The 22,387-nt window shown below is 34.1% G+C and overlaps 4 protein-coding genes and 1 long non-coding RNA gene across 10 annotated transcripts in view; 2 read left to right on the top strand and 3 right to left on the bottom strand.

The window, feature by feature from the left end:
* LOC126763311 (serine/threonine-protein phosphatase rdgC) overlaps positions 1-3,622 on the bottom strand; it is a 124,205-nt gene extending 120,583 nt beyond the window's left edge. The window contains exon 1 of one of the 3 annotated variants that reach the window (XM_050480661.1): positions 3,189-3,622. The gene's annotated coding sequence lies outside the window, so the exon portion shown is untranslated. The remainder of the gene's footprint in view (positions 1-3,188) is intronic. The other 2 variants (XM_050480662.1, XM_050480663.1) reach the window with 2 other exon arrangements.
* A 929-nt stretch (positions 3,623-4,551) lies between these two features.
* On the bottom strand, positions 4,552-8,135 carry LOC126763316 (deoxycytidylate deaminase). The gene is made up of 2 exons (XM_050480671.1): positions 8,023-8,135; positions 4,552-5,739 (listed from the first exon to the last, which is right to left on the bottom strand). Exon 2 carries the CDS (start codon positions 5,716-5,718, stop codon positions 4,963-4,965), a length of 756 nt encoding a protein of 251 aa, XP_050336628.1. The 5' UTR covers positions 5,719-5,739; positions 8,023-8,135; the 3' UTR covers positions 4,552-4,962.
* Positions 5,708-6,833, top strand: LOC126763319 (uncharacterized). The gene is made up of 2 exons (XR_007667603.1): positions 5,708-6,182; positions 6,246-6,833. It is a non-coding gene; the product is annotated as an uncharacterized LOC126763319 (long non-coding RNA).
* LOC126763317 (clathrin light chain) lies at positions 6,765-7,834 on the bottom strand. 2 transcript variants are annotated; one of them, XM_050480672.1, is made up of 2 exons: positions 7,676-7,834; positions 6,765-7,544 (listed from the first exon to the last, which is right to left on the bottom strand). In XM_050480672.1, the coding sequence occupies exon 2, from the start codon at positions 7,521-7,523 to the stop codon at positions 6,879-6,881; it is 645 nt and encodes a 214-aa protein (XP_050336629.1). In that variant the 5' UTR covers positions 7,524-7,544; positions 7,676-7,834; the 3' UTR covers positions 6,765-6,878. The 2 variants fall into 2 exon arrangements, with proteins under 2 accessions (XP_050336629.1, XP_050336631.1); XM_050480674.1 differs by having other exon boundaries at positions 7,709-7,834.
* Positions 8,136-8,499: 364 nt separating the features above from the next.
* Positions 8,500-20,553, top strand: LOC126761028 (putative uncharacterized protein DDB_G0271606). 3 transcript variants are annotated; one of them, XM_050476907.1, is made up of 11 exons: positions 8,502-9,000; positions 9,325-10,006; positions 10,660-11,628; positions 13,692-15,501; positions 18,152-18,345; positions 18,412-18,672; positions 18,899-19,036; positions 19,101-19,350; positions 19,427-19,710; positions 19,781-19,963; positions 20,036-20,553. In XM_050476907.1, exons 2-11 carry the CDS (start codon positions 9,362-9,364, stop codon positions 20,114-20,116), a joined length of 4,815 nt encoding a protein of 1,604 aa, XP_050332864.1. In that variant the 5' UTR covers positions 8,502-9,000; positions 9,325-9,361; the 3' UTR covers positions 20,117-20,553. The 3 variants fall into 3 exon arrangements, with proteins under 3 accessions (XP_050332866.1, XP_050332864.1, XP_050332865.1); XM_050476908.1 differs by lacking the exon at positions 10,660-11,628 and having other exon boundaries at positions 8,503-9,000; XM_050476909.1 differs by lacking the exons at positions 18,412-18,672; positions 18,899-19,036; positions 19,101-19,350; ... (1 more) ...; positions 19,781-19,963; positions 20,036-20,553 and having other exon boundaries at positions 8,500-9,000; positions 17,888-18,166.
* The last annotated feature ends 1,834 nt before the right edge of the window (positions 20,554-22,387 follow it).

The following is a 22,387-nucleotide window of genomic DNA, read 5'->3' as shown; positions in this document are numbered from 1 at the left end:
AAATATAATTAATGTACCTATGCATTCTTTCGAGTTGCTGGGTCAATAGCTTGAGAGTATACGTGAATCAAGTGGTAATCAATAGTTAGATAGACGGAAAAGTAAACTCAGATACACAGCGCCTACAAGTATGCTTTTTTTCTCTGGTAAGAAGTCATCCTTCAGTTAAGTTCTGGCTAACTTAACAGAGACTCCTTTCGATAAAACATTTTTTTTAACCAGAATTTAAATGACACGTGATTGCTAACCAGACATGGAGATGCCTTTAATGTGATAAACTCTCTTAAGGGTTGCAGTTTTCAACTTCCGGTGGCCGGAAATGACAAAACGAATATTTAAATTAATGCAAATAAAAGGCATGGAAACTCGATCAAAACTTCGATTGCTATTATTTCTTATATTTATACGCTGAGCATGTTCATCTGTCTCTATATACCATACACGAACTAGACCCTCAGTATTTGAGATATCGTTCTGAGATTTTTCGCAAGTTATGCTCTAGCTAAAAAACTGCTCATTTGTCGGAAACGCCGATATCGGACCACTATAGCATATAGCTGCCATACAAACTGAACGACCGGAAATAAGGTCCTAATGGAAAACTTTTTTATTTGACGAGATATCTGCCCAAAATTGTACATAGACTATTGTCTAAAATAAGGTTACAATTTCCGAACATATCGTTCGAATCAGACGACTATAGCATATAGCTGCTATACCATACAAACTAATCTAACAAAAACAATTATGATTAAAGATTTTTTTCCTTACAAAGTAGCCTAATTTATTGGAAATATGGAATATATATATAAATAAATATTGATTTATGAGCGCTTAATACTTTCACATAAATAAACAAAATAATTTCAATATTTTTAATAACGAAAATCCATATTTATGCAGATTTAATATTAAATGTACCATAAAGAAAATCTTTTCAAATACATATTTTAATTACCTTTCCAACTGTTGTCCGGCGGATGTCTGTCTGTCCATATATATGTACATATGTACATACATGTGTTGTGTTGCCCCAAATTTTTTGGAGTTTTTCATATATATGGTATTTTATATATTTTTTTAATAAGTTAATTTGTTTAATTTTTACAGACAATTTTCAACACCGAAATGCTGTAAAGTTTTTTCGTCGGCTAGATTGGGCACTTCAACGAAATTCCCACGCACACACAAAGTTGACGAAATATTTATGAATATTCTTGCTACATTTGATGCTCGGCATTTCATCAAAATATACACATACACACGCGCATAAGTGTGCTAATGTATTTCTCCAACATTTGGCGTGCAATTCTTTCTACATTTTTTTACTTTTCTTACAACAAAAAACATTTACACAACACATATGGTGCGGCTATAAACTATGCACATCAGCAAGCAAGCACAGACACACAAACACACACACTGGCATCGTTTGCGAAGCAGATCTTTCATAATTTCAGCATCTCCACATTTTGTTTCCCAGCCGCATTGGCCAAGTTGTGTTTTTGCAGCTATTTTTACCTAATTTCCACTCAAAATTGCTAAACATTCGCATTAGTGTTGTTTTTGTTTACCTTTTTTTATTATTTTTATTGTATTTGCAGCGATGTGCTGCGAGTGTCTGTTGTTTTTGTCATTTGTCATAGCGGTGTTTGTGCGGCTGACATGAATGCTTTTTTTGCTCGTGTTTTTAAGTATATTTATACTTTTAATTGTTGTCGTGCGTTGGTTTGAAGGCGGCGATGACGGTGAGCGAAATGAAAATGTGGCTGTGGGTATGTGTGTGTGAGCGACCTTGCCGGCGACAATTTTGCTGCGACTGGGGAGGCTTTCCAGCATATTTTTTTTAAGTTCTGCACGCAAATTAGTTCATTTTATTTTATTGTTTCACTTATTAATTTTAGATTATTTTGCTAAATTTCAATTATTTATTTTTATAATTTTTTATTTTTATTTATTTATTTAAAATTATTTAATTTGACTATTATGCGTTGATTATTTGCAAATTTATTTAATTTAAATATTTTTTAAATTATTTGGCATATTTTTTCCTATTCTATAATTATCATTTTTAATTATTTTTTTCTTTAATTATATATTTTTTTCTAAATATTATTTCTATAATTTTAAAATAATTTTATTTTATTTTTCATTATGCCATGTATATTAAATTTTTTAGTTTATTGTATAATATTTTTTTTTAATTTTAGATTTAATTTTATTAAATGGGTTTTTTTATCTAATTATTATTTAAAAAATTTTTCTGTTTAAATTTTTTCAATAATTTAATTTCAATTTTTTTCGTTTCTTACATATTTTTTTTAATTTTTGATTATTGATTTTTTTATCTATTTATTATTTTAATAGTATTTTTTTTTAATTTATTTAAATATTTTTTTATTTTAGTATTTTATTTTTTTTTTAATTTTATGAATTATTTTAATTAATAAGCAATAAGCATTTTAATCAGTTTATTTATTTTTATTAGTTAATAAGAAATATATTTAATTTTTCATTATTAATTATAATAATTGTTAAATTTATTTCTCAATATTTTTTATTAATATTTTTTTAATTTTTGCTATAAATATTCTATATTTAATCTTATTTATAGGGAGAGATATAATATATAAATTTTCAAATATTTTTTTAATTTGAATTTTCAAACGGTATTCTTATATTAATATTTTTAATTTCCCTTTTTTTTAACTAATTTAAAACAAATTTCAATAAATAAATTTATATATTTATTAATATTTAAAAACAAAAAAATTAAAAAAATATATATTAAAATATTTATATACATATTTATTATGATGTTTATTAATTTTTAAATATTATTTAAAGAGAAATTTGTATTGTTATTTTTAAATATTTTTTTTTAATTTCCTATTAACATTGTTGTATTATTTTTTATTTTGTTTTTCTTATTTATAACTATTTTCAATTAACTATTTATAAATAGCAATTATTTACAGATTTTATATTTTTTGTTTACTCCTCTTAATGGATTATAAAAATTTAGCATTTTAAAATGCATTCGTATTTTTATCATAGATTTTGCATAATTATATCTCTTTCTTTATTTATCTGCATATAAAATGTATTTTATTCGATAATTAAGCGCTTCAAAATCAACAAATCAAATAAAACACATTCAACAGAATATCAACAAAATTAACACTTACAAATCAACCGAAAAAATGAAATTTATGCGCCTTTTAAAGCTCTTAAGCGCTCTTCACCGCACACAAGCAATTATTTATTTATTTATATTTAATGATTAGTCAGCAATAAAGAGCAACAACTGCACTTCATAAATGACACTGACACTTTGTAAACACGCCGCTTGCACAATAACAACAAAAACACAAAAACATTCACTTTTATTTACAATTTCTCTAATATTTATCAACGAATTCGCGTTGGCTTCCGCGTCCGCGCGACACTTTCAGCACGCTATTGTACCGTTATTCAAGCACACACCGTCGCTCGTGCATGCACACAGAGATACATATGTATATGTACATATGTATGTTATTAAGTTTACATATGTTGTTGGTACACGTTTATGGCGCGTTGTAGCTGCGACAAACACGTCCGCGCCACTTTGAAAGCCATGGAAAACTGATGCCAACACCGTCGTTTCGCATGGTTTTGTTTGTGTGTGGGCCGGCGAAAGAAAAGCGATTTGCACGATGCGACGAAGATGTTAAAATGTTACGCATATGTATGTGCTGGCATGGCACTGTTAGCGCTCAGCTGCTACCAAATGCCATGCACTGTTAAATTTGCGGAGCTGTTAAGTTAACAGAAATCCTTTGTGTACAGTACAGTAGTTATTACACCGATTGCAAGTGACTGTCGGCAGAATGTTCACATGTTCTGATGGCACGTGCATGTCGTGTGCCTGTAAAGTTAACAGTTACACTGTTATTTAGCAGTTGATAGCAAGCAAATGTAAACGATTTGGTTATTACATGGTATTCACGCATGTTGATAAGGGTTAATAAACATTTAAATATAAGCATGTATGTACATATGCTTATATTAGGGTGGGTCGTATTTGCCGAATTAAATATTGTGAAAATCTGTTATTTAATGAATATATGTATCATTTAAAATTATAAAAAAAATAATTTAAATTAAAAATTTTATTTTTGAATTTCTCAACATTTAGTCTTATTGGAAACTCTTTTAGTTTAAAAAAATCATTATTGAGAAATGAGCCGAGACCTATAGTCTCTTAGTTAAAGTTGTTTTGAATGATCCATTTATCGAATACGCGAATTTATAGAAAAATTCGACCCGCTCTAATGTACATACTTATACACTACGTATGAACGTGTACACTGTACATGTCTTACAAATATCAGAGAGAGAATAACATAGCTGTACTCCTACAGTGTCTGTAGTTGCAGAAGTTTGTTAACATGAGATAAGAGAAACTTCACCAAGCCAACAATGCGTCAATTTTAGCACACTTTAAGGCGCTTCAACTCTAAAGCGTAGAAAACCCACAACTAACGGATCACTATAAAAAAACAGAGATTTTGGCAGCGGTTGTATCATTTAAAATTCGTCGTAATAAATTTATTTAAAAAATATACGTATGTATGTATGTACACATTTTTTTAAGTAAGAGGACTTCTTAATTTAGCCTTATCTTTGGAAGTCTTTTTTACATAGTCTATATATGTAGAATTTCAAAAATAATTAAGAAAAAAATAAAAGGCTTGCATTACCAAGGACATGGCAGCAATAAGAAAGCAAGTTATTATACGAACTAAACAAATAACTAAATAAAAATATGTTTAATACATAAAGTATATATAAAAAAAAATTGTATATGTATACGCCTTCATTTCGGCGCGTATACTCGAACTAATTTGACAATAAAAACATTAAGTAACAATTTCGAACTCTCAAATACAGCAATATGTACAAAATTGCTGCTGTGCACTACTCTAATTTCTGCAATGTGACACGGGCAGCATGCAACATGCGGCGTGATGCCTTATATATCCACTTCTCAAATAATTTTGAATTCAAATAGAAAACGTTACGTATACCCGACTGTATGATAAGTTTGGCACACTCATTGCAAGGCATCAATGTGGAATATATAGTGGCGCCGCGTAAGTCTACCGATTGTGCAGAGAATATGGCATCTGATTCAGCGTGTATAACATAGGTGAGTTTATTATTCAAGTGATTCCATTTATCCTTGCCCCACGGGTACGGTTCGCTCGTGTAGTTGGGTGGGAAGTGATTGTAACCAATGCCAATAATACGATTTTTACGATCCACAATGCAAGCGCCCACTTTCGTTTTAGGATCATCACTGCGTGTGGTGGCCAAGAGTGCAATTTCCATGAGGAATTCGTGATCTGTTAACAGTTCATTATTGCCTACACTTATAATACGATTCTTATCATCTAAAACGCATTCTTGTCTGCTATTGTCCGAATTTGCATTGCGTTTCGCAGCAAGTGCACAGATTTCGTTGTGAAATGTTTTATCTGTTAAAAGATTCACGCAGCCTTTATCTACATGATCGTCTAATGGTGAAGGGGAACGTGAACGAAAACTGGTTGAAAGCAATTCGTCGCTAGAATCCGAAGTTGACCGAGAGCAGCTGTCGCCGCTGCTGTTGCTGGAGGTATTCGAGGAGTTGGACTTTGGTGAGGTCGTCAGATCACAGTCATGTTCAGTCATTTTATGCGTATGTGTTTGTGGCTAGAATATAAATATTTTTTTAATAAAAATTAAATTGTATTATGATAACACACGCGAATTTTGTTTATTTGTAGACTCAGGAGACATGGTACAATTTAAATTTTTTTGTTGGTTTTATTTTAAAATTATAAAAATTTAAATTGTAAAAATGTGTAGATAATTTTTCATGCACCACTGCCGAAAAGAGTAGCTATATATAAATAAACACTTATTTAACGAAATAAACGCAAATCATGTAAAGCCCCACAAAGCCTGGTTTTTATTCGCATTCATAGTACATATGTACATATGTATGTACATATGTACATTTTCAGTTATCAAAAGCAGCGCTAAGTCAAATTAACATTTCAGTCGGACTATTATAGTGAAAAATATGCATTCGATTTGTGCGGCAATTTCTTTGTTAGCAATAATCTCGCAAAGCCACGTCACTTATGCAAGAAGTAAGGAGTCAAATAATAAAGTATTTTTTATCAAAACATTCAGTAATTTATTTTTTCTTTCAGCGCGTTATGAAGAATTCGACCTAAACGATTGTCAACAAAACGCAATTGTAGATGCGGAGTATAGTACATCGACACAACCGCTGACTGCTGATGTCACCTGTTCAGCGTTTTGTAAATTTCGCGAGTTTCCATACGGCGGCTGTGATTGTGTGACGAAGAAATGTGTTTGCGCAAATATGAATTTGAATTTTTGCAATTTTCAGAGTAAAAGATTATTTATATAAAATAAATAAATCTCATAACCAAATGGTTTAAGAAACATAACTGCACATATTTTTGCCATATGAAATGAAAGAATATTTTTGGGCCTTTAAAGTTTGCAATTATATTTTTTGTAAATTTCAATAAATTCATTTCCTTTAAATTTACATATTGGAAATTTCAGCTAATATGCATATCTATAGACCAATCTAATATAAACAATACTTTTTCAAATTAAATTTGCTTAATAGGTAAATATCTTATTCACTAACTCCTTTTGTGAATCCAATATTCAAAGAAAAAAATAAGCAGACAATATAAGAATCAGCACAAATGTATTGTAAATCTAAGACCGAAATACTATTAATAAACTCGTATGTATGTGAATGTTTTAGTGCACTAAGGCTTTTCTTGAAGTTTCACTTTAAATAATTAAGCGGTTTTTAGTGGGATGGGATTCTGCTTCAAATGCAAGTAAATGGATCGCATACGTGACACATCCTTGCCGGATTTGTTCACTTTTGGATTAAAATCGCACAATTTTGCAATGCGTTCCCATTCGGTACCCGGTTCCAGTGGGCCACCATTTTCGAGCGCTGCTGCTTGTTTTTCGGCATTACGTGATGCCGCTTTTGTTTTAGCAATTGATTCTTCAGTTTGGCGGAGCCAATCATCTAATTCTTGTTTAGCTTGTTGGCGCAACTCTTCTTTTTTGCGTTCTTCTTCACGATCCTTCTCTTCAAGTCTTTGTTTTTGTTCCTCACGCCATTTTCTAATCTTTTCTGGTTCAATTCGTGAGGGTGGTGGCCCTGAAATACCGACGGGTTCATTCGATTCGCCACCTATCATTTCAAAGCTACCAGTGGAAGAGCCGAGTCCACCACCTGCCACGTTGGGCGCAAGATCATCGCCACCAAGGAGACCATTGCCATCGGTGCTGGGCGGTCCGCTTGCAACAGTACTTGCAGGTGGTACGATTTCGGATTCCAGATCACCGAGAACTGATTGCTCACGTGCTAAAAACTCTGCAGCTGGGTCAACCTCTTCTTTGGGAGCAAAATCATCACCGAAATCCATTTTGAAGTAAGGCAGCAGTCACTGGGGAATTAAGACAATAAGATTTTGGGGCGTATTGTACTTTATTTTATATATCAATAACACGTAGGCAGATTTAAAGCCGAAACGTTGTCTTGACAAAAACAAAATCGGCTTTAAACAAGGATATTTACCTCAAAAATTAGTTAAGTTCAGATTTTTTTTACCTAATCCTCACTTGGTTGAGTCAGCACAAAAAACAATAATTTGTAAAAAAAAGATAAGTAGCAGTAAATTTTTCCCAATCAATGCGTAAAAGTTTACTCTTCTTCTTTACCGAGCAATTGTCAATGAAAGACGTCAGATAGGTATAATGAGCGAGTGAGATAGCACTTGCCAACGAAAAATTCAAATCGAACAAGCCTACACAACAACAACAAAGGCAATAAGCATAGCTAAATATTTCTCCTAAAATATTTCTGATTGTACAAACGTAACTACTTAACTTATTGAATACATATAACTTACGCTAATCTCTCACCTTTATACCAACTTTAGTCTGTCTTGATTTGCTAATATGATAATAAAATTTAAAATAATAGCTTTAACACAAACTGTGTGCAAAAATCACTTTGTCCACTCGGAACGCGCGGGAAAAACAATCAGCAAAACAAAATCACGGTTGCATTGTATTGTCAAATTGCAATTAGCAGCTGATGACTTAAAGACAGAATGACTTGAAGTTTCGGAAATCGTATAAATATTAACGAAACTTTGATATTTAAATTTGTTTGTAACTATTTGTAACTTAAGTAGACTTTCCAATCTACAAAATTAAAGTGCTGGCGTTCAAAAATAAGCAAAATTAAAATTTTTCAAACATGCTAAACTCATTTTTTTAGATATAAATATTGTATAAAACAATTGCAACCGTGCAATGCTGTTCGTATTCGTGTATTTTGACATTTCTCCGTCATGCTTTGACTGGCAGAAAATACACACTTTCGGACTAGCTAGCCTCGGTCGAATTCGGAGTGGGAATGTTTTTCTCAAAATGGCGCTCGGTCAGTATAACGAGTAGACAGATTAGATGACGCGAAAAAGTGAAAATTAACAACAAAAACGTGATATTTTTGTAAAAAATATAATTGCAAAGTCTACCTAAGAACTTCTTTAAGAGCTGTGAAGTGAAATTTGTTGCGTGAAACAATTAAAAGAGTGAAAAAATAGAAATTCTACATTAAGTTAACGCAACGAGTTGCAGGAGAACGCGACGAGTCACGCAAGGCGACAGCGTTGGGCAACGGCGCACAGAACGACCGGTCGAGCCGTTTGCCGTGCAGCCACAACAGTCGTAATCCAGCTAGATACATAACGCAAGACAAAGTACATATTTCTGGTGCTCCACTGGTTTGCGAATACTGAGCGGGTGTCGGTGTAGTGCGGGACAAGTAAAAAAAAAAATCCCCAAACTAGAAGTTTTTCGCACTGAATGTTACACCAATCGGTAGCGAAGCAAGTACGTTTTGTTTTTGTATTGTTGTGGGGAAGCATTGAGACATAATCGGCATTGAAATTTTTGATAAAGCATTATTATGTACACTTTATTCAACGGTGCAATGGTTATGCAGTAGACTAGCAATTTGTTGTGTTTGAAGTAATAATATATAGTATAATTTTTTAATGCCTCCGTAGTTTTTGGCGCTGTATATGTAGGTATATATTTTTTTGTTGTCGTATGCAAATTTTTTTTCTGGTTTATGATTTCAATAGCCCCACAACAATTGAATATATCTTTTTGATTATTATATGTATATCGTATCTAATCAATTTTGTTCTATAGTAAACACATTTACTACCAAACCGTTTCGTTCGCCAATATGGATCCCAATTCAAGCCCCTGGTCTTATGCTTATAATCGTATTGTGCCATCTGCCTCCAGCACTGGGTCAGCAGAAGATTTTCAACATCCACACTTGGCGCCTGCCCAATCTCTATTTCTACAGGCTGCACACTCTGGTATAGCAGCTAGCTTTAATGCCGCAGCTGCTGGCAGCGGAAGTTTTGTATCACCTTCACCAATTGGCGGATATAATCCAGTCTTTCAACAAATCTACCATCATGCGGCTGCAGCTAGTGCACAACCAAAACCAGCCCACTACGCCTCAAGTGCTGTAAATACACCAGTGCGTCAAATACAAATACCATCAACGTTAGATAAACAATTGACGAATTTCCAAAATCAAGCCGCTGTCGCTGTTGTATCATCAGCTGCTGCAGCAGCCGCAAATAATGCTGCTTCTAATTATTATGGTGAAAATTCCTCATCGAGCGGTGCATCGCCATCGCCCACAACATCAGCAATTACATCAACTACGCTCAGTTGGAATACGCCGATGATATCCAACACATTTTTGGCTATGCAACAACAACAACAGCAGCAGCAGCAGCAAACACAACAACAGCAGCAACATCAACAACAGCAAGCGCAACAACCACAACTGAATTTAGTGGCCGAGAAGGTGGTGAGTAGTATGTTGGGGAGTTTGGTTTTAAGTCTGTATACGAAGCCTATGCATTTGTTTAATTTTCGATTAAAGCCAAAGTTTTTCATATGTTACAACTTGCTGCTCAGTTTTATGACCTTTGAAGCTTTGAATAGAAGTGTAAAGTGTGGGCTGTATTCTATTCTCCTCTCTTTTATTCAAATTCTCAAATGCTTTATTATACTAATAATTGATGTAATGTCGAGAAATTATGGACTTTTATTATTAAGGATTTGGTTTTATTTTTTTAAACACATAATGTGAAATACAAAACGTACATATGTAATGCTTAGTACATTGATCTTCTTAGTTTTCTTTAATATGATTGAAAGTAAAACTCTAAAATTTGATAAGTTTGAACATAATTTAGAAGGTTCTAAGAGTATATACATACATACATAAGTCTATTTTTCACCACAACTTATTCAACTGTTATTGAACAAGAATAGAAAACTGTTTTTACTGCATATCAGCTCTCCGCACAAGTATGCCTACATTTATTAAATCATAAATATAAGAATTCACCGAAAACTCAAATAATATCTAACATCATCTACAGTCACAAACACATATAAACTACAGTCAAATAAAATCAATTGAATTCTTGCGACGCCTGTGTTGCACATTTTCAGCAAATCAAACAGGAGAAGCCATCCGACCTTAAAGCTTATAATGATATACTTTTATATCAGACGCAACTACATCAACAACAACAACAGTTGCAACAACAGCAACAACAACAGCAAGATGAAATCAATGCTGCAATTGACAATGATGCTGAAATGTATTGTACCATTGATGGTAAAAATTATAAAATTGTACGCAAAGGTCAACAACAACAACTAATACAAGTCGATCAAATACATCAGAATGATGTAAATAGTTCATATGCTGCTGGCAGCACAACACCAGCACTCACAGTTGCTGTAGATAATGCTGTGTCACCTCATGTGATTGTCTATAAGACAGGTGGTGGTGCTGAATCGCCGGCCTTGCGACGTAACATTGCAGGTGCAGGCTCACCAGCTTCGGCCACAGTTGCTTATTCGTCTGTGATACAAAGTACACCGCAACAACAGCAACAGCTGCAGCAGCAACAACAACAGCAACACGTTTCAGCGTGTTGGACTAAAATCGAAGATACTAATGGTTCGACGGACGGTGGTGCTAGTACGGAAGATGTGAAAAATGTCTTGCAATTACAAGTAAAGCAAGAAAACCGTCAATTGGGTTATGTCACTGATAACGATGTGGGCGAAAGTTTGATATTCAATTTGCCACCTGGACTTGAAATTAAACAAACGCTATATAATCCCAGTACGGGTGCAGCTATTGGTAATTCGACTGTGTTGCAACATACCCAACAACAGCAACAAGCACAAGCTCAAGCGCAACAACAGCAGTTGTTAGCACAACAAAATTTGTTCAATAATCAAAAATTGCAACAACAGCAACAACAAGTCGAAAAGCAACGTCGCCAGCATATGGTGGCGAATATGTTGGTATCGCCTACGGCGAATACGAATAATCAACAACAACAACAGCAGCAACAACAACAAACTTCCTCCTCCCAAGCGTCACAGATTCAAATCATACCCAAGGTTTGTATTTTATGATTTTCGATTTGTATATTTTCTTGAAGCCTTTTGTTAAATTGTTCCCCGCACTCTATGCATCTTTTATGTGCTTTAATTGAAATTGATGGTGATTACAATTTTTTTTCGCAAGTTTTTATTTTAAGTTTACTTTTCTTTATTTACGTTTGCTTTTAACATCTAAAACACAAACTACTAACACCTGACGCACTCATCATATTGCATTTTATATATATTAAATATATATAAATTTTAATTACGCTGTCCTTAAGTGCGTATGCAATGTTTTTCCATAAGTTGAGTTCGAAAAAGTTGAATAAATTAAAAAGTCATCAGCTCAGTTGTAAAATTGAAAATCTGCTAAAGGGTGTCAATGTCACATGAAACTTTTCAACTGAAAACAGTTGTATTGTTAGAAAAACATTATTTGTGTTGCTGTTAACAATTGGATAATATTATCTTTAGAAAAGAAACCATTTCATCATTGCATAACTCATTGTATAGATAATTTGGGTACAACACTTTTCATTTCATGTGTGCGTGTTTATTATTTGATATTGATTCATTAAAATCACATGCTCTGTACGAAAATAAGATTTTGAGAAAAAACTAAACGTTTTGAAAATGTTTTAAAAATTAAAATTGTTTAAATAAAATCGCATTAATATAACTAAAGTTGCTAAAACTTTACTTTAAAAAGGAAACATATTCATAAAAAACTTGAAAATTTCCAAAATAGTTTGGTTATTTCGGTCGTCTAAAATTTTAATATATTTTCACAAGGCACACATTTAATTAAATGTATATTTACAATACAAAAAATTTTGTATTTCATTTTCTTTTATCCTATGCCGTTTACTTTCACCTGTACATCTGGGTTTTTTTGTTTTCAAAATTTTCTCCACACATTGGGTGACAGAAAACACCCGTTAATCTACATACAACATATACCTAATACCAAATTACCGTTATTTTATAGCTAACCTACACTTTTTGTTTATTTTCATTTATTTTCTGTAATTTATATTTGTATTCCTTTAATGTTGCCACCTTTTAACTGTGCTCATCTAATCGATTTTCATTTCTGTTTAACAAAAGGGAGTGAAACTAAACAAAACGAATTGTATGTATTTGAACCTGTGACGTTTATTTCCAAGCTTTTGAGGAAGATGCGTATAAGAATGCCGCTATAATATAACTGCCGTTTTTGTGGCATTGAAAATAAGTGGAAATACTATATACAACTGATTATGGCTTTTTTGACATTTCTACTTGAACCTAATGTTACCCTAAAAAGCATTTGCACTGTTTTAATATGTCATCATGATTAATTACAGCAAAATATGCATTTTATTTGACAATTTAATATTGAGTGATAACAATATATTAAGTATTTTGAAAATATGGAGAAACATTGCAGTACACCAGCGTTAGGTTTTCTATGAAGGCGAGCAAGTGTAGTCGTTTAAGTAAAATCTGTGTGTTAAATGTAAGAGCATGCTTCTATTGTGTCTAAAAGTGTTTAATGTAGACTTTAGTTGTGTTTGCGCATTTGTGCAATAGGAAAATGTTGAAAAAAATATAGAAAATGTTGAAAAAACTATACAGCCTACTTCTCACTCTTTTATCTGGCCTTCCATTAATAATTTATTTTTATTTTTTGCTGCTATAATGTGATTTATAACCGCATTTATTTTAACGTTAATTTTTTTCTATATTTCGTTTAAACAATATTTTGTTATCTTTTTTTTTTGATTTTAAATTATTTAATTTGATTTTTTTTAACACAAGACAAACCTTTTTTTCGCCACCTGCCCACCATTCCTCTTACTTCATTTAGCAGAGACTCGCAAATTTTTGCAGTGTAAATATTGCTTTAGTACCTCAGAGCTGCATTTCACAGATTTCATGAATAAATTTTGCATATAAACAATTTTTTTTACACATATAACAAATAAACAATTTATCAGCTAAAAATTTTCTCTTCATGCTATCAACATTAAATTAAATTTAGCTTGCGTAGCGTTTACATCACTAAAAACTTCGTCATCTTCTTCTTACCGTTTCAGGTTGAAGTGGAGCCGCCAAAGCAACTGCCTGCAAAACCTGCCAAAACGCCGCGCAAGCGTCAACCGAAAAAGACGCTCGTCACGAACGACTATGCGACGGTGCGCAGTCCACAGCAGGATGTGGTGCAACATCAGCAACAACAGCAAGCACAACAACAACAGCAGCAACAACAGCATCATCAGCAGCAGCAGCAGCAACAACAACAGCAGCAGCAAACGCAACAGCAGCAGCAGCAACAACAACAAGCTACCTACTATGATTTCAATAGTAAATGGAATACGCCCTTAAAGATCGAGAACAATACGCCGTCGCCGGTTGCGCAAGCGCCCCCTATTAGCATACCGACCTATGTGAATCCACATGCCGCACAACAGCAACAACAACAGCAGCAGCAGCAACAACAAGTGCAGCAACAACAGGTGGCTGCGCAACAACAGCAACAAATACCGCAACCAGCGCATATGCAGTCATCGCAAGCGCAGTCACAGGCGCATCTGACGAATTTATCTTCGTACTATTCGAGCACATTTCCACAACAAATTGCTTCACAGTACACTGCATGCATGCAGCAGAATGCAGCAACAGCTGGCGCCATACCACATACGCTTTATAATCTCAATCAACCGCAGCAACAGCAGCAGCAGCAGCAACCGCTGCAACAGTCGCCGACACAGCACCAGCAACCACCTACGCAACCGCCACAGCAGCAACAGCAGCAAGCGCAGGCGCAGGTACAAGCACAACTACAGCAACATGCGCCACAACAGCAGCAAACGCCACAACAACAGCAACAGTCCAATACAGATGCAACGCCCGCTGCCAATGATCCGAGCAATAAAGTGATTGTGCCCAATATCGAAGAGGAATTGGACTTTCTCACGGACGCTGTAGCGCCCAAACAGGGCTATGCGAACTCGTCAACGAACTTGAACAATAGCAATGGACGTAGCGCCACGAATTTCGGCATACGTCATCCCCAAACGGAGGCACAAAGTGCTGGCAGCACGCCAGTGACCAGTGCGCTCACTAATAACGGTTTGACGGCAGCGGCGGCGGCGGCAACGGGCGCAACGGTAGGCAATAGTATTGTACCGGGTAGCGAGCGTAGGCCGGTCGTTGGCACTTCGATTGGCGAAAAAAAGACACAGTTCATGGATAGCTATTTGAAGTTCCTGCAGGGTGAGCGTGATGATTCGCCACCACCGGCTGTGGTTAAGAGTGGCCGCAAAGTGAACTATCAACGTTCGCCCAGCGGCAATGCGGCAAAACGTACAAAAACCGGCAATGGCAATAACGAGGAGGCGGCGGCCAGCGCAGGCGCGACAAGTGGTCAAACGAACGAGCAGCAAGCAAACCAGCAACAAGCAGGTGTTGTTGACGAACAAACTCCCGGTTTGTCGGCCGACGATGCGCATCGTATTAAAATACTCTCACAAACGCAGATATTGCCGAAGAAGCGACCACAGGCGCACATGGCTGCGGCGGCGGCTGCAGCTGCTGCTGCCGAGACATCGGCTGCCGCCACAGCGAGCACACCGTCGGTCATACAGCATCCAGCTGAGCAGCAGCAGCAGCAACAACAACAGCAACAGTTACAACATCAACAGCAGCAACAACAACAGCAGCAGCAATCATTCCGCCCATATGGGCAGCAGATTCCGACCCAAACACAACAACCGCAACAGGCGCAACAACAACAGCAGCAACAGCAACAACAACATTCACAACAACAACCACAGCAACAGCAACAACAATACTGTGCACAATTGGGGTTTAGCGGTGGTGGCGGTGGCGGCGGCAGCAGTCAAGGTATGTTGCCTGACCAACAAAATTCCTCCAGTACTACCACTACTAGTAATACGATAGCACCCACCGCTGCCGCTGCTGCTGCAGCAGCTGCCGCTGGCGTAACGGCCGGTCATCATCATCCTTTAATAAATTTTCTGTGGCCTTGGCATTGATGAGCGCGACTGTGCGTTGTTGTGTTGCAAATTTGCTGACTGTTTTAATTAGTTAGCTGGTGGCGCATGCGCAGTCGGTTAGCTGAGATGGTGAAGACAAAAAGAATATGAAAATGTATCACAAGCGCGTGGTTGTGGTGAGAAAATAAACTCACACCCATCCACACACGCACTAATCTCTCTCCTATCTCTCTCTCTCTCTCTCTCGACCACGATCTTGAGTGGAAGAAGACGCTGCTGCACCAACGCGAACGTACCCATGCTCGTTCGCGCGCAAAAGACAATTCGTGTACAACCAAAAACAAAACAAAAAAAGAAAAACAACAAGAATGAAAGAAATGCAAAACAAAACCATATGAATGGTTGACGTTTTAAAGCGTTCTAATTATCGTGTTAATTAAACAAGCATGAAAATAAGAAATTATTTAAAAAATAATAATAATAACTAAAATCAAAATTAATGGCAGCAAAAATGATTTGTTACAATACATACATATATAATAGAAAGAAAAAAAGATACCAGTTGATAAAATGGATTTAAGTATTTTTTGACAAAAGAATGCAGCAAAGAAACAAAAGTTCTTACTAAAAAAACATTTTGTGTTTTTATTTCCCAACCAGATGGATAAAGCATTTCTATGCATGCGAAATGGGATGTTATATACTTCATTTACATTGCTTACTTTAAACGCTCTAGCCAAAAAGAAAAACGAAAGAAAAAACTTATAGCCTTCAATTAAAATTGGTTCAATTAATTGAAGCATTAACCACATAACGAGCAAGAGTTAAAAATGAATGAATTTTCAACACATTTTCTAACGTCAGCAGAGTGCGCGCGAACGAGCGTTTGGGGCGGAAATTCTAAACTGTTTCACTTTACCTATTTCACTTGCGTCAGCGGCCAAATCGCAGTCCAATGATGAGACCACATTCAATGTTCAGTCGCCATCATGGCCAAAGCCACCACAAAACATAACTAAATCACATTTTAAATTATTACTCGCACCTCCTCAAACATGCACACATTCACTTCAATTCCAATTTTATTGTTAAGCAATCACGCTCACTCTACTACAGCACATTTTTTAGACAACTAAGTTTGCTTATAAGAGTTATAGTAGCTGTAGACTGGACTTAAGTAGCTGTAGACTGGACTTAAGAAGTCAAAACATTTATAATTTAAGTGACAGCAGAGAATAGAGTTTGATTTTATGTTTAGCTTGTTTTACTGTGTAGGGAATGTTTGACAAACTGGTAATGTTTGTCAAAGCATTACCTCAATTTTACATTATTAGAAATGTTAGAATCCTTCATGAAGCAATTTTTTGAATAAGACGAAGCTTTCGTTATCTCAAGCAAGAAAAAACGTTAACTTCGGTTTCACCGAAGCTATAATACCCTTCACAAATAAAAACAATTCTATACAAGAACTTGAATTTGATCGTTCAGTTTGTATGACAACTATATGTTATAAAAGTCGGATATGAAAATTGGTTTGGGAGATTGTGCCTTTGGCATGTACAATAATCCACGCCGAATTTTGCGGAGATATCTGGTCAAATAAAAAATTCTTCCATATAAGGACTGAATTTTGTTCGATTAGTTTGTATCGCAGCTATATGCTATAGTGGTCCGATCTAACCAATTTCTTCTGTGACTGTACCGTTGCCTTGAACAATAATCCACGCCAAATTTCGTGAAGATATGTCGACAAATAGAATATTTTTGGGGTCTTCGACGTTTACTTCAGGGAATACCAAAGTTCGTGGCAAACTTATATGCCCCGTTAAGACTAAAAAATGTTTCAGTCAAACTTAAAAGTACTGTAGAATAGAGGACTCTTGTTTTGAGCGGAATACTAGCAACCCTGTGTCCATGTTTGACTTATAAATGAAGGAGTTTTAGCGTATACCTGCCATAGAACTGGAAATTGATTCCTCAGATTACAGCAATCCTTCGGACTACGACAACAATTCTTTAAGTATTTAAAGAAGAAATCTTTAGATTAGAAATTTCAACAAGAAATCTTTAGATTCCATATTACAAAAAAATCTAAAAATTACAACAATGCTTTTTCACATTTAAACTCCGCGTTCGAATAAGGTTTTAGGTAATAGAGACTTGGTCAATTACCATTACCCAAACGTGTGCGTAATTTTTTTTTAGATACCCTGTCTAGTAATTGAGGTATAATTTTTAGTTTAGTTAATCACATTTCTCTTTTGCATACATAGGTTGCCCAACCGATGGATAAGCGCTTTAGTCAACTCTCACCTTGTAAGAGATCTATGTATATAAATGTATATATACACACAAGTATAGCATAACGGGAATTTCATTTGCACTTGCCCATAACTCCATAAGAACACATTCATTACAAACATTTCTAACAACACATAAACACCCACCCATCTAACCACGTATACATTCACCACATCAAACAACTTTGTGCCTGTCCTTACCATTTGCATTTCGGCTTGACTTGCCTCGTCTTTTAGATCCACTCACATTGCCGCCACGACGCGAGCAAGGTCTACGCAAAGCGAAACAGACGAGCATGCATGCCATGTTCATGAGTACGGGCACTGCAGGTGGCGCTAGCGGCAGCGGTTTGGCTGATAATGAAGATCAAGAGCCCGATGAGTTCGCGGACTCCGACACGGATCCCGTGTGGACGCCACAGGATGATGATGTAAGTTTGTGTGTGCAGTAACACGAAATTTATGTGCCAAAAATCTACAAAACCTTTGGTTTTCAGAGCGATGAGGGCGGCAGAAGCTATCGCCGGAAGACATCATCGCGTAGAAATAAGAGTGCACCGCGTAAAACTAACTACAATCAGCAGCCGGAGCAGCAGCAACAACAAACGTCGCTTACTCAAGTGCAGCCACAACAACAACAACAACAACAGCCACAGCAGCAACAGTTGGCGCAACAACAAAATGTTGATGGTTATACACCGAATAAAGCCAATGCATCATCGTATGCCAACACTACGCACGATGCGGATAATTTTAAGGTAGTCACCCAGCTAATCTAATAATACAGCTATTATGGTTGAGTCTGTTTGAAAAATTGGAATTCTGAGTCGAGTTATGACTTCTAGACTTCCATATCCAGTATTTTATCTAATCTTAATAGATGGAATAAATTGATTTAGAACTTTTATATTGGTTCTGTCCAATTTTAAGACTTTCTTATTTTCTTTCTTTGACTTCTTTCTAAACTTCCATTTGTCCGCACAGACCGGCGATTTCATTGTACTCCGTTCCGATTTGGTCAACGATTGGCCGATCATCTGGCAGGTGGACACCCAATGTATTCTACAAAAATATGAGCCATTCTGTCAGAATGGCAAAATGTTCTATCGCAACATGTCAATGGTAACTCATTAATTTAACGGTCACTAAAAATATAACTAAATTTCTCGCTTCGCCTGCCCCCTAGTATTCATCGTGGAATCTCGACTCAAAGAAGCTATATGTTAAGGCGCCCGTACGCATACAAGTGCAATCGCACAAGGAGACTATTGTGGAATTTATGCGTTCCGAGCTGTTGGCCGACGATACCGAACAATTTATTGAGAAAATTATGGAAGATTATTTGCGTTATCGCGATAATTTCGAAATTTACATACAAACAATGATATCACAGGTGCTGGATCCAAGCTTTTTCTTGGAAATAACTAGAGAGAAGGGTAGGCGCGCTATTGCATGATTTTTTAGTTAAATTAATTTCACCCAATTTGTTGTTCTGTTCACTTTAACCACTAGATGAGTACTTTTTGGGCAGCGTACGCATTATCGATAGCATAATGGATAATTGTAAGCGTAAATTACTCTCCATTACGCCCTGGACACGCAGTATTATCGTTTCAATAGAAACTTATCCCAAGTGTCATGTTTTCACCGAGTGGGGACAAAACAATCTGACGCAGAAAAACTGTGGCGGCTGTCATCAGCCAGGCATATCGGTGCGCTTTCTGCTGTTTGGTAATCCCTATCATGCCAATACGATGCAACCGGTGCCCGTGGATACGCGCTTGGCTTGTGAGAAGGTAGGCATGCAGTTACTTTATTAATATGATATTTTGTTTATCGCATATTCTTTATTTTCTACTCCACCAGGACATACTGCTGTGTCGCATTTGCGCTGCCCGTGCTGATATATTCCATAAGATTGCACATGAAAAGTATAATTTGTATATTCATTGTTCGTCACGTGTTGGTGAACAACAGCAAGAATACCCGGGCAAATCGTCAACCGAAATCTTAAACGATCTACTAGCCGAACACAACTGGGTGGATGAGGTGTGTATGCCTTCACACCTTTCAATTGCCAAAATAACTATTTGTAACTCTGTCACATTAATTATTTTACAGTTATTCCGCAATATGCGCAACTCCTGGGCTGAGGTGGAAAGTTTAGAACGTCAAAAACGTTTTCGTGAAGTCTCACAATAAAATTAATATACTGTAATATGAATATATTTAATAACAACGCATCAGCAACGCTGGTATTGGTGCTCATATGTACACGCTGAATAAATTCAGCCGTTAAGTTGCCGTGCAATAAACAGCCCAGCAAGAAAAACTAACGAAATTCCTTATACAATTCTAACTACGCAAAAGCAGCAGTGCAGAAACAAAACAAAAAAGTATAATTAACTTAAATGTTAGCAGAAAAAATTATTCTTGTACCAACTGTTATTAGCGCGTCTAAGCCAGCGCTTAATTTTGCCTGCAAACAACGTAAAGGTGTGCGCTAAGCGGCGTTGGAAAGCGCCATGCAAAATACAAATCTATAAAAAAGTATAAAATAGCAGTTACTAAGTATATAAATACATATAATACATAATACGTATACAAATACCTAAATATATATACAGTTTAGCATACAATATGAATTTTTCTTAAGTGCATAAGCATAAGTTAACAGAAAAAATTGGTTGACAAGCATTATGTATATTTTAAAATTTTTTTTTAATAAGCTTAGTATAACAATTTTTCATATTTTAATTTCGCAAAATATAAATATTTTCATTCTAGTGCGCAAGGCTTGGTATGTGCTCACACACAGAGTTTAGTTTGGAAAGCAGCAAATTGCTATTTTTATGAAATGCATAGTGGGTTTAAATTTTTGCGATTTTAAATTTAAATTTCGAAAAAATTCAAAAACAAAAATAAAATTATTCGAAATTGAAAAAACATATTTAAAAAATAATTTTAAACGAAAATTGATTAAATAAAAAATAGTAATTTTGAAACAAAAATTGAAAAAGCAACTAAAAAAAGTTAAAAACTTTTGAATTTTGTTTTCTCAATATTGAAATTTTCAATTTTCGCGAAATTTAAAGGCAACAAATCTTAAACCCACTGCAAACTTTCAAAATATTTTTTTTTTAATTAATTTAATTTACATTTTTTTTCAAGATATTTTTTTTATAATTTTGGTTTCAAAAATAACTTTTATTTAAAATCAACAAATTTTAAACCCACTGCAAATTTCCAGAATTTTTTTTTAGATTTTATTTTAAATTTTTAAGATAATGTCAAAATTATTATTTTAAAATATTTTTTAATGTTTTGGTTTAAAAAAAATTTTTAATTTTGCAAGAAAATAATATTTTTTGTGGTGGGTTTAAAATTTAAATTTCAAAAAAAAAAAATTAGAAATAAAGTATTAAATTTCAAAAACTTAAAAAAAATTAATTTTCGAAAAAATTAAAAAAAAACGAAATTGGAAAAAATTTCAAAATTTGTTTCATGGTAAAAAATTTCAAACAAAATTTTTTTTCAGTTTTTAATCCAAAAAAGTATCGCTAATAAAAAAACAAATACCAAAATATTTTTGAAACAAAAAAATAAAAACTATAATGAAAAATTTATTAATTCTAAATTTAGATTCAAATAGTTAAAAGAATAATAAAGAAGTTCAAAAATAAAAAGGAAAATTAAGAAAACAAATTTCTTTTCAAGATTATTATTAATTTTAAATTTTTTTCGAATATACACACATACACATGTATGTATGTATGTATGTACATACATATGTTTGAAAATTATAATTTTTTTTTTAATTTTGATTTTGGGCTTAAAATTTAAATTTCAAAACCAAAAGTTAAAAAATCCAAAATTGAAAAAAAATAATGTACAAAAAAATCAAGGTTTTAATTTTCTAGAAGTTTTAATTTTTTTGGTTTAAAAAATATCGTCATTTAGAAAAATACATTATGGAATTAGTTTTGAAACATAAATTTGAAAAGGTAATAAAAACAATAGTTTTAAAAATATTTTGAAAATATTAAAAGTAAAGTTTGACACAGTTTATCATTTTTGATATTTATTATTGTATTTTTTTGAATTGTAATAAATATAAATTAATGTAAATATTTTGAAACAAACATTTAAAAAAGTTATAAAAAAATGTTCTAAAAATATTTTGAAAAAAGTTTGAAATTATTAAAATTTTCTTTTTCATTTTTGAAATTTTATTTTACATATATAGTACAAATGTATATTTTTTTTTAATTTAATAATTATAAATTAATGTAAATATTTTTGAAACAAACATTTAATAAAGTAATAATGAAAAATTGTTTCAAAATATTTTAAAATTTTGAAAATATTAAAAAAAATTTTCACATTTTTGAAATTTTCTATTATATTTTTTTTAATTATTCTACTTTTTTTGTTTTAAATTTTTTTAATTTTTAATTTTCTTCAATTTAGCAA

This window comes from Bactrocera neohumeralis, chromosome 6, assembly GCF_024586455.1.
Source record: "Bactrocera neohumeralis isolate Rockhampton chromosome 6, APGP_CSIRO_Bneo_wtdbg2-racon-allhic-juicebox.fasta_v2, whole genome shotgun sequence".
In the NCBI taxonomy this organism is placed as follows: domain Eukaryota; kingdom Metazoa; phylum Arthropoda; class Insecta; order Diptera; family Tephritidae; genus Bactrocera; species Bactrocera neohumeralis.
The sequence above is the reverse complement of the archived record's forward strand: the minus strand, read 5'-3'. Positions and strand labels throughout refer to the sequence as shown.